This window comes from Artemia franciscana, chromosome 3 (assembly GCF_032884065.1).
Source record: "Artemia franciscana chromosome 3, ASM3288406v1, whole genome shotgun sequence".
Lineage (NCBI taxonomy): Eukaryota > Metazoa > Arthropoda > Branchiopoda > Anostraca > Artemiidae > Artemia > Artemia franciscana.
This window is the reverse complement of record NC_088865.1, coordinates 30544981-30557950: the sequence shown is the minus strand read 5'-3', so window position 1 is coordinate 30557950 and position 12970 is coordinate 30544981. Positions and strand designations below refer to the sequence as shown.

The 12970-nt window shown below is 34.4% G+C and overlaps 1 protein-coding gene across 1 annotated transcript in view; it reads right to left on the bottom strand.

The window, feature by feature from the left end:
- Positions 1-4498: 4498 nt before the first annotated feature.
- Positions 4499-12970, bottom strand: part of LOC136025144 (protein glass-like) — a 45629-nt gene continuing 37157 nt past the window's right edge. Inside the window, exons 7-9 of the mRNA XM_065700893.1 lie at positions 11572-11735; positions 5844-6011; positions 4499-5104 (exon numbers count right to left, since the gene is read on the bottom strand). Of these exons, the coding sequence (XP_065556965.1) occupies positions 4942-5104; positions 5844-6011; positions 11572-11735 (495 nt within the window). The 3' untranslated portion in view covers positions 4499-4941. The remainder of the gene's footprint in view (positions 5105-5843; positions 6012-11571; positions 11736-12970) is intronic.

Genomic DNA, 12970 nt, shown 5'->3' with positions numbered 1-12970 from the left:
TCATATACGGAGTAATTTCTGTTCGTTTTAAGTTTTAATGTCGCTCCTTACTTTCAGTTAAAAAAACTAGTTTTTTTATGTAATTTTTAAATATACCGATCTCTCTCGCTCTCTCATCAGATCCCTGTGGTTCAGATTTTAATAGATAATGAACAAGCGTTCAATTCAACTGATGGAAGACTTTTTTAAAGGTCAAATCATTGCATGATATACCAGATAAATACATTAAAGTAATTAATGCTATGTACGAGAACAAAATTCCTTCTGTTAAGGTAGGGAATGAGGTTTTCGTATTGAGGTTTCGCGTTCCTTAAGACAAGGTCCCCTAACGGACTTTGCCTTAAGGAACTTGGCAAAGTCTATGGAAGATCATGGAATCAAATGGGAAGGTAGAACTAACCTAGATTTGGATTATGCAAATGGTTTGAGTGTCCTAGATCAAAATGTTAGCAAAATGAATGATTTTGGGAGGTTTTGAGAGTTCAGGGTTCAAGAATAGGCTGGAAAATAAATGTTAAGAAGAATATCAAATCAAAACTTTGAGATAGTCATTTTGTTCAGCGTAGTTGAAAGGTTTGAAAATTATTTATTTGAGGATGACAACCCTACACAATCCTCAGGGCAAGGATCGTAAGTTATGCCCTGGAGGCATATAAGGTTTTTATAGAAAGGTTGGTCGAATAAACTTTGGAGGAGGTTCAATGTCTTGGTAATCAGGAGTTCTAGTTTCATTTTTAAGAGCGAAATAGATCGGAGGGCAGCTACCCCCCCTCCCACACATCTTTTTCATAGAAATACATATGAAAAAAACGTTTAGATAGCTATTTGTTAAAAAAAAGAAGTCAAAAGATCATATAATAACGCTCTGGGGTTGACACAATCCCTCAGAGTCTGGGGGCAAGGTATGTTAGCCCTAGGCATATAAAGTTTTATGGAAGGAGTGGTCGTGTGAACTTTAGAGGAGGCTCATTTGATTGGAAATGTATTGTTTTAGTTCCCTGTTAAGAGTCAAAAGTGATAGAAGATAACTATCCCCTCCCTCCCTGACATCCTCTTTTCCCCAAACACATCCAATCGAAATTGTTCGGAGTAGTCCAAAGAGCATACAACAATGTTTTCAGAGGGGACACGACCCCCCCCCTCCTGGTACCCAGGGGCAAGGTTTGGAAGTTATACCCTGGAGCAGAATATGTTTTAAGTGTTTTCACTTGTTTTACTCTAATGAATTAAAAAGTATCAAAACTTTAAGGAATAAATATCAGTATATATTAAACTGTATATATGTAGCCTATATTAAACTGACAGTCAACGGTGATTTTTTTTTTTTTTTCAGTAAAGTTCAAATTATGTTATGGTCTTGAGAAGGCACGGGGGTTTTCAGCCCTATTCATGTTAATTTTTGCTCTTTTTTAGTTTGACTATGTTTTTTTTTGTAATTGCTGCTCTTTTTGGGTTTTATTTATTAATTTGTGGTGGTCTTACGCTTGGAAGATTATTTGGATTTATTTCTGCTCATTTTTGGCTTCATAGAGCTCTTCACTTTTCTTTGAAAACTCGTTTTGTTGAAAAAGTTTTTTCAAACTAATTATTAGGAAAGATGATAGATGTAGTGAATAATTTAAAAGTAAAATAGCCAATGTCCAGGGTTTTGGTTCTGAAAGGTAGATGCTTTGGAAAACGGAGAAGGATTTGTTACATGCTTTCCAGAGGATTTTTCTACAGGTACTACTGGGTACCCATTTGACTGACCCTTTTTCAAACAGTAAGCTTTACGAAAATGTTCTTCTATCCAGCTTTCTAGGGCCATAATGACAGAAAGGTTTAGATGGCTTGGACACGTTTTGCAGTTGAAGTATGACAGATTGCCAAAGATCGTCATTTACACCCATCCATCTAGGATCAAACGAAAAGTAGGTCCTCCCCGAATGGACTTGGAAGAAGTCGCTAGAAAAGATTTAATGGAGATTGAAACTTCTTGGGAGGATGTAAAGAGGGCCTTGAATAAGTCGGGATGTAGGAGAAGTGTGTGCAGCTCTGTTGGCCTCGGACATCCTGGTGCTGCAGTTAGTTGTTAGTAGTAGTAATATAGCTCTAGGCTTGTCGCCAAATTCCTTAGTTCAGTGGGAACATATACCTTAAGAGAATGCTTTTTGGCATAAATATATAGATATATATATATATATATATATATATATATATATATATATATATATATATATATATATATATATATATATATATATATATATATATATATATATATATATAACGTGTGTGTAGATTTAATACCCGAATAACATCACTAACATCAACGAGGGAGCTGAAAAGGTGGATGGGTATAAACGGTGCACTTGATAAGTGGCTATGGCGATCCGCAGTGTTGTCATTACGCTTTAATGGTGAAAAGTGTTTATAGCCTGGAAAGTGTGCATACTGTATTTATATTTTAGTAGTAGGGTAAACAATCGTCTTTTTGAGGCTATTTTCTTCAATAATTTCGAAAAGGTGACTGAGCTGCTTGAATGAAACTTTCAAGATATCAAAAATTCGTATTTTGGCTCATTTGTAAAAATTTTATTCACCAAGCTCAACTAGATTCTGTGAAATATTGAAGGACGTGAGCCAATTTAAATGGAAATGTTTCTTTTAACAAAGGTAAAAATGGGAAAATTCAGAATTTTGATGAACTGGCTAATGAATTATACCTTTTGAAATCTTTGCTTAGACCATACTGCCTTGCTCCGCATTGTTGACAAACAAGGTTTTCCAGGTTTGGATTTGTTCTTTTTTTTCTTTCTTTCTTCATGCATAAAGCTTTTTCATCTTTTACGTTATTTCCTTGTATGTTTTAGCTATTTTTCCTATTTGTTTTTCTCCCTTTTCTTCCGGTAATAAATTTTCTAGACTGGAAAACCTAAATAATCTGGCTTTTTATGTTAAGCCCTCCCTTCATTATGCCTTTTTCAGGCCAATCCGTCCGTGTAAAAATAGCTTTTGGTATATCAAAAAGCAGACTTCATTTCATATGCACTTTTTTGCCTTTTTGAGCCTTACGAAGTACCAAAGGAGGCAGGGGCTTTCTGAAAAAGTAAAAAGCACGGGCGACTATACCTAAAAAATCCATAAAGAAGACACGGCCTTATTCGCGATTAAAGTTTACACCATGATTTTAAGTTTTGCCCATTGTTATATACTTCTATATTTCTGTTTACTTTAAAAATCCGAAGAATCTCAGTTATTATCTTATATATAATTTTCTATTACCATTGACAAACTTCTGTTTGCTTGCGCATAGAAATAGATTGTCTTGTCTCCCTAAAAAATTTCAGACATCATTGAAATAAGCGCAAACGTCATCTCTTTGGTAGTAAAGAATATCATGGCTTTCAGTATTTTGAAAATCCATTAACTCTTACATCAGGAGGAACCAATATTGCGATATTGCCGGTAGAATACTAATGAACGGGACAACAATTTCTAAGATTTTTCGAAGCTGAATCTTTTACTTACCTTTTCTCGAGCAAATGATATAGCTCAAGGAATACTTGTCATGGTCTAGGATTTTTTTATAATGCCAAATATGATACTGCGACCTTTATTAATAGTTTGTGAATGATGATTATATTACCTAATAGTATAGAATTAGATTCCAAGCTAATCTGGAGTAAAAAGACTGTTCTTGCCTAGAAAACGACTATTCATAATCTTTGTTTTCTTTATTAAAAACAATACTTTGAAAGGGAACAGGTCCGACCTAAGAGTCTAATCATGTTTTAAGTATGAAATAATTTATTTTTTTTAGACTAGAGACACGCCAAAGAGGATTGACATGGAAATATACAAATCTGGCACGTCATTTGGGTGTCTTACATTTTTCCTATCATTTTCTTTTTCTTTTCGGATCCCCCTCCAGAAAACATCTTAATATTCTCACAAATTCTCCCAAATCTTATTATACTTTCCATAATATTTCACAGTTGTTGGCCATTTTTCATATCCCCCTAAAAATTACTAATTTATCATTGTTTTATTGAAACGATAATATTCTATGAACAAATTCTCATTCACTTGATAGAATAAGTCCGTGACTTGAACACATTGAAACTTTAATTCCTAAAAATATCATATCAAATCAACTAGTTTTCCTAGAAAAGTCAACACAAAAATCACAAAAGCATCTGTAAAGTTGTCAAATTTAAAAAACTTCAGTTCAAGGAATTTAAATTTTGAGATTTGTATTTTTTGACTAATTGAATTATCAGGGCTGTTTTTATACACATTCACTAAAATATAATCGTAGTTTTTCTTTATGAAACGCGGAACTGTATAATGTGCTTTGTTTCGCTTAATCAGCCTTGACAAACAGAGGTAGCTATCACTGTTTATTTTTGGTGAATCGATTTTATAGACGGAAGAACATAGAAACTTAATCCGACTTCTGACACAAGCTTGAAACCTTTTAACTGCATAATCCTAAAGCTCTTATAAGTACTAAGGCTTCCTTTTCCAATTTCGTTTTATTAGAACTGAAAGTAAAAATCGTTATAATGACTAGCTTCATGTCTAACTGCACAATTGCCTATAATTCTTCACAAATTTTAAAATAAAACTTTCAAAGAGGAACTATACAAGGAAAGTCTGACCAAGTAATATTGTAAAACATTTTCTGGGTCTATATGTAATAGGAATTGAGCTTCAAAAGCCCTTGTTAAATTTTTTTCACTATGTAATACTGATGTCATATTAACTAAGAGATGCATTCCGGCCATTCACTGTAGGGAAGTACGAACACAATCCTTTCATAAAAATGAGGTGAATACACTGGTTAACTAGATATGTTGAAACGAGCTCCGTTCACGTGTGCCCCAAAAAGTAAATGCCACTAATGTCGAGAGATCATCGCTAGGGCTTGTAAAAAATTTTCTAAGAAGAAGATTGTATTTAAATAGCACCAGAATGCACTCTCATGTGTCTGTTGAGATTGCCCGACTGCGAGAAACGAAGCATGCAAAGTTTACACTGATAAGGTTTCTCTCCTGAATGGATTCTCATATGTTTTGTAAGGGTTGATGAATCTGAAAACGCCTTTCTACACATACGGCACCTAAAATCAAAATATTTATATTTTCATAGAATCGCGTCTTTTTTTTTGTTCAGCTTCTGACTGAAGCAGTTGCTTTTCTTAACATTCCCTTAGTGACATGACGATTAAATTTGATCGTGTTTTAAACTAGAAAATTCTAAATTTCAATCGTTCTCCGATCACATTCCAACCCTTGGAATCAGGGAACTTTAACAAAATCAAATATCAAATGAAAACTTAAAGTTTTAGGACTAGCGGCTCAAAGAGTATAATTTTTGTACATAAACCAAACATAGGTAAATGGATATTCATTAGTACATGTACTACCAAATTTTTCTGAAAGTCAGATTTTGTGATTCTGTGCACAGAAAATACACCTAAACTATTAAGTACCTCCCACCAAAACTAACTTAACACCCAAAAGTTAAATTTTTGCAGAGTAAAATCTGAAAACCATGAGTATGGCTCAAGAAAAATCAAATCAAGAATAAATTATACTGGAAAAGAAATCCTAGAAAAATCGACTTGGTGTGATTGGATTAGCGTCATAATCCTGAGCCCAAATTTATCAAACACTGAAAAAGAATCAGATGAATAAAGATAAGATGAACTGAAAAAGATAAGTTTGCTGACAGTAGCGAATGAAAGGAAGTGGCACAGAGTGGAGTTTTGACAGAAGTGGCCTGATTTAATATGAATTTTCACATTTCCGGTGAAAAAGGATTTTGTCAACAAATCAAGAGATAGATGGCATTCTTACCTATAGGGCCTGTCTCCAGAATGAGTTCTCATGTGAGTTGTTACAGAACTACTCTGACTAAACCGTCGGTCACATACTCCACATTTGAAAGGTTTTTCTCCAGAATGGGTCCGAACGTGGGCAGTAAGATTTGCAGCCTGGCTGAAGGATTTATTGCAGTCAATACACCTGCAAAAGAATCAACTAAAGCAAAAATTACGATAGGTCAAAGCCAACACCATGGACTTGCTGGTGGGTTTATATTTTTGTCGCGACTTTCGCTCTATAAAAATGTCAATACAATTGAAAAGCATCTAAAAATGACAGGAATATTAATGAATGACGATGATGTTGTCTAAAAAGTTGGAGTAATTAAAATGAAACAAAAATATATATTAACGGGTAAAACTTTTAATTGGACTGTGAAAAAATATGTATTCTAAGAAAAGTCCCCAAATACTGCTGCTTCATACATAGATGTCTTTATCAACTGAAACAAAAAAACAACAACAGAAAAAGTAGACTGAATCGTTTGACTTTTTGTAAACATTGCTTTTGTTTAGTGCAGGTTAGAAACAGAATCAAGTATAGTAACAAAAATACTACACAAGTCCGGTGAAAAAATGTGTATACTAAGAAAAGCCCCCAAATACTGCTGTTCATATCTAGATGTCTTTATCAACTGAAACAAAAAAACAACAACAGAAAAAGTAGACTGAATCGTTTAACTTTTTGCAAACATTGCTTACAAATTTTTTTTTTTATTGCTTACAATGGTTTAGTGCAGGTTAGAAACAGAATCTAGTATAGTGACAGAAATACTACACAAGTCCAGGCAAATTATGGTATAATATCGTGTAAATCCAAAAGAGTGAACATGAACTTGTGACAGGATGAAATGATTTTAATTAAAAGTTTACCCGTTATTACATATTTTTTTTTCACTTTCGTTATAAGTGGAAAGGCGGTGTGGTATTAGAATTTAAATGATTATAATGAAACCGATAAAAATAGGGATAAAATAATTGGCAGCTTCTTGCAGCACCAAAAAGCCTGATGCCAGCATAGCTAAGCAAACTGTTGCCCTGTGCGCTCTTTTCATAACTATTTTTCTTTCTTTTTATCATTGTGAATTTAAAAGATGATAAATGTATGTGTTTTTTAACTGATTCGTCCCAAGTCAATCGTTTGGTTTTGGGTGAATCATATGAATTGTTGTATGCAAATTGTCGTTAAAATTAAATATATTAATATCAAACTCCATTCATTACCAACTCTCGTGAAGCTCCTGCTATCTTTAAATATTTCCTAGGCTTTCCCACCCATTCAAAGATGTCCTACTTTTGTTTGGCCTCGTCTGGAATGCTAAAAGCACGATTTCTGCCAGCCTATCATCTCTTATGCTTAAAAATTGATTTAGTCACCTTAATCTTTATTTCTTTATTTTAGCAATCGTAGATAGTCGGGTCAAACTAAATTTTCGGAAAACTTAACTTTTCATATACATTATCTCAAATGATTACCTAAAACTATCTTTACACATTCCTCCTTTTTGTGAAGCTCGGATGTTTTAAGGGTTATACTTGACAACTGTCATGCCCTGGCATCTAGTATCCCAATTTTTGTTCTAAGACTTCAAAGTTTAAACTAATGAAAAATGTAATTAGAATAAATTTAACGAATTTGAATATGTAAAAAAGTCATCTTCAAAGACTTTTAAATTTTGTTTTCAGCGTCAAAAAAAAAAAACCTTGCGACTTTGCAACTTTGAATTTTTATCTATTTGTTACGTCCACGTTTCTTATTAATAATGCTGCCTAGATATTTAAAGCTTTCAACTTGATCCGTTAACTCAACATAATGAGCTTGGGGGCACCAAGGCTGGGTACTATCTGCCATTTAGAAATTTAATTTTACTTTTTAAACAAAGCTTTTTTGCAAAGCAAAAAATAATTTATTATATCCTTCAGCCGTTTCTGAAAAAAAACAAAAAAACAACAACATGGAAGCCATTAGCCTCCTGGTCATCTCCCGATCGTAGTCTCCGCAGAAGAGGCAAGAAGCAAAATTAATCTTGAGGTACAAAATTATAGTTTTCAGAATAAGTTGACTAGCTTGTTGTTGATTTTTACGATAAATAAATTTTGCAAACGTTCTAGGAGGAATAGACTAATACAAATGCTAAATGCTAAGTGAATTCCTGAGTTCCTGACGACCAAAATTGTTCTGACAGCTGATTTTTAAATGTTTAAATTTGTTGTTGTAGCCGAGCTTTATTTTCGAATATTGTATAACTTAAAATTATTCTTCTATAAATTCGTAATTGTTCTATGCTAATTGGAAAATCATTCAATGTTAAGAGAAGAATCATTCTCAATATTATTTCTATGATCGTTTCATCGAAAAGCCATTTATATTTAAATCTAATTCACTTTCAGCTGCAGAATTGATCTCGAACTTTGTCGCTACTGAAAATCCAGTGAAATTGAGTGGTATGACGAATAATGAATACGGAAGGGTTTTGATGACAATAATCCTTTTTAACGGAGCATAATTTGAAGCTAAACCCGTATTACACTAAAACTAAACATTTACAAAAGAACTCTCCTCCCTGATTCTAGAGGATCCTCTTAATTACTCAATTATCGGCTACAAATTAAATTCTAAATTTCTGATTGAAACTAGTGCTACTCCAGAGTAGTCTTATTTCAGATTACATAAAAAAAACTAGTTTTTTTTAACTGAAAGTAAGGAGCGACATTAAAACTTAAAACGAACAGAAATTACTCCGTATATGAAATGGGTTGTCCCCTCCGCAATCCCTCGCTCTTTACGCTAAAGCTTTTAATTGTTTTAAAAACCAGAATTGTGGCAAAGAGTCAAACTTTAGCGTAAAGAGCGAGGGATTGCGGAGGGGACAGCCCATTTCATATACGGAGTAATTTCTGTTTGTTTTAAGTTTTAATGTCGCTCCTTACTTTCAGTTTAAAAAACTAGTTTTTTTTATGTAATTTCTGAACGTTTTTGAATTAATGTATGTTTGATTTTGGGTCTCCACACATAAATTATTAAAATCAAATTTGCATGTTAATTCCTTTTTTGGCTAAATGGCTTTCTCTTAGTTTTGATCAGACGATTTTGAGAAATAAGGGATGGGGAAGGAGGCCTAGCTGCCATGCAATTTTTTGGTTATATAAAAAGGCAATTATAAATTTTAATTTTTAATGAATTTTTTTATTAGTAAAAAATATATGTAACTTGAGAATTAACTTACGTAACAAACTTTTATATTCTTTAATTTTTGTTATTTATATGAGGGGTTTGTACCCTCGTTAATACCTCGTTCTTTACACTAAATCGTAAGTTTTGTCCCAATTCTTTAAGAATGACCCCTGAATCAGAAAGGCCGTAGAATAATTAGTTGAAATTACTAAAAATACTATAGCATAAAGAGCGAGGTATTTATCTCCTCCTAAATACCTCACTCTTTATGCTAAAGTATTTTTAGAACCCCTCATATGCGTAATAATCTCTGTTCGTTTTAAGTTTCAATGCTACTCTTTACTTTCAATTGAAAAAACTTTTCCATGTTTATTTTTTCATTGTTTTTCTTTTATAGTAATTTTAGAAAATTCTGTGCCCTTTTCATTGAATTTCTGTTCCCTCATGACATATTTCTCCAAGGAAAGATCCTCCTACATAGCCCCCTCCCCTCAACCCCACCCCCAAAACCAAAAAAATCCCCTGAAAACGACTGTACACTTGCCAATAACCATTATTATATGTAAACACTGGTCGAGGTTTGTAACTTCCAGCCCCTCCCCCAGTGACTGTGGGGGAGTAAGTCATTCCTAAAGACATAGTTATTATGGTTTTTGACTATGCGGAACAAAATGGCTATCTCAAAATTTTGATCTGTTGACTTTGGAGAAAAAATGAGCGTGGGAGGGGGCTTAGGTGCCCTCCAATTTTTTTGGTCACTTAAAAAGGGCACTAGAAATTTTCATTTCCGTTAGAATGAGCCCTCTTGTGACATTCTAGGACCACTTGGTCGGTACGATAACCCCTGGAAAAAAAAAAAAATAAAAAAAAAAAACACACGCACCCGTGATCTGTCTTCTGGCAAAAAACACGAAATTCCACATTTTTGTAGATAGGAGCTTGAAAATTTTGCTATATGGCTCTCTGATACGCCGAATGCGATGGTGTGATTTTGTGATTTTCGTTAAGATTCTGTGACTTTTAGGGGGTGTTTTCCCCTATTTTCTAAAATAAGGCAAATTTTTTCAGGCTCGTAACTTTTGATGACAAAGACTAAATTTGATGAAACTGATCTGCTCTCTTTGGTGGAATTGGGGGGAGGGTAATTTTGAAAATTGAGGTATTTGTAACTTACGAAAGGGTTACCAGATCTTAATGAAATTTGATATTTAGAAGGATCTTCTCCTTTAAAGTTCTAAGTTAAAATTCCGACCAGATCCTGTGACATTGGGGGGGAGTTGGAGGGGGAAACCGGAATTCTTGGAAAACGTGATAATTGGGGTATTTTTATCTTATTAACAGATGATCGGATCTTAATGAAATTTGATTTTTAGAAGGAATCCATGTCTCAGAGCTCTTATTTCAAATCTCGACAAGATCTTTTGACATTGGGGGGAGTTGGAGGGGGAAATCTTGGAAAACACTTGGAGTGGAGGAATCGGGATGAAGCTAGGTGGATAGAATAAGCAAATGTCCTTGATACGTGATTGACCTAACCGCACCGGATTCGCTCTCTTTGGGGGAGTTGGGGGGAGGGGTTCAGTGATTTGGCGAGTTTGGTACTTCTGGACGTGCTAGAACGATGATAATTGGTAGGCGTGTCAGGGAGCTGCACAAATTGACTTGATAAAGTCGTTTTCCCAGATTCGACCATCTGGGGGTTAAAGGGAGAGGAAAAATTAGAAGAAATTAGGTATTTATAACTTACGAGTGGGTGATCGGATCTTAATGAATTTTGATATTTAGAAGGACATCGTGACTCAGAGCTCTTATTTTAAATCCTGACCGGCATTAAGCCTCTTATTTTCCTTTTTAAATCAATCTATTGATTCATAGAATTTTGTTAGAGCTCATACCATATGATCTCTTGGCTCTTAGCTCTTCTCGCCTCGTCACAAGTGCCATATGAGCTCTTAGCTCTTGTTTAATTAGAAAATAATGACAAAAATTGTTATTCATACGTTAGAGCCTTTCCAACACTATGGGTTCTTCCATAAATTTGAGGATGCCCGGAAGTAGGAGAGGAATTTAAACTACAAATTTACCGCTACGTTAGGCTAGTGACCAGAATGAGTGATGCACCCTCAAACACATTCATGATATGTTTCAAGGCTGGATTCTCTGGACAAACCAATGTTATTAAAAGATTCTCTGGACAAACCAATGTTATTAAAACATTGATAATGGATGCAAAATTAAGCACCGGGATTGTATCATAGTTTTTTTTTATTGAATAGATAGGGAGGAGAAGCAATATTTTTTCGGGGGAGGGGGGTCAGGCTCAAAAGAAAATAAAAAATCTTGCAAATAAAATGAAAAACATAAGAGATTACAAAAAAGTGGGAAAAACATAAGATTTTCAAGAGGGTATGACTCCATCCTCACTTTTCCGTAAATGACTGCACTTTGGATATATTCTGAATCTATACTAGACATAAATATTTAGACAAAACAAGCTTACGAATAATAAAGTCAAAGAATATCTTACTTGAACGGTTTCTCGCCTGAATGCGTTCGTAAATGCGTCTTTAAAGTACTTGGTCTGGCATAAGTTTTCCCACACACACGACAGAGATTTGGCTTGTCACACCCAGATAAGTCTTCATCAAGGCTCGGGGATTTTGGACTGCACTTTAGGCTTTCACTACACACCTAAGAATTAAATGGCATTTCAGGATAATCCAGAAAAAATGACACGGATTAAATATCATGTTAGCATGATAACCAGAATAGGTTAAAAAGATGGGATGTAGATCCCTTCTAATTCAGGAAAGTAAAATGCAGTATATTAATTCCTTGAATGAATAATAAATATGTAGCCGCCTTTACCATAGATGAACCTCCCGAAATGAGTTAGGTCCTCTCCTGAATAGAATCCTGTCATCTCGTGAAGCGAATTATATTCAATATGTTAGTGTTGGCTTACTTACTTGACTTGCTGCGGGACTAGACGTGAACACCTCACCCGGCATCTAAAAGATTCCTTATTATTGACTCTCATTTGTCGCGATCTCATGCTAGCTCTTCAGCAAAACGGAGGCAGTAGCTCTCCTACTTTCTGCCAAACTTCCGAAGTCCACCAATCCTATCGAGGTCATTTTTGAAAGTTGTTAGTGTAGACTTGGTAGAACACAATATGTCCCCAAAATTTTTTTGCTGGTCTCATCATATAAAACGAATGAACACAGAAGGTTGAGATAGGGCTTATTCTATTACAAATTCGATCAATTTTCGAGATTAAGCATCCTCCTGTGACAAAACCGAAAGGAGGGTATCCAGTCATCTTTTCAATATCTGTTGTGCTTCGCAGCTATAATTGGTATCGAATCGAAGTTTCAAGATAGCCATGTTAACTAAAATAGGGGATAAATCCAGAAAACCTGCCTCTGGCACCCAAGTGGTGGGGGTCGAGTTGGCATAAAAGCGTTTCTAAAGTCACTAATTACAAGTATGAGTTAAAGTTGTAATATGATTGTCACAAAACAAAATGGAGTATATATTTTATATTTATCACAATGCATTCTAATCCTCACTACAGTTTGTCTCTAGAAGTTTTTCAACTTGTTGACTGCAAGGGAAATATTGCAGTATGGAAGCTGATTATCATAAAACGGTAAGTTGGTACTTCAAAAACGGTTTTGACATTCGCTGGAGTTGGCATTTAAGGGTATTTTAAGTCATTAATTATATATAAAAGAGGGAATTATAAGTTTAGCATCTTAAGAAACACAGTATCCCGCCGATACAAACAACAGTTTGTACCGGAGGATTGAGAGATTATTGAAAAATGCAAATAAGTTTTTTCATAGACTTACGCTCTATAAATTAAAAATCGGACGCTAATATTACAATATTGAGGTGCAAAATTAAAACACAGCACTACTTTT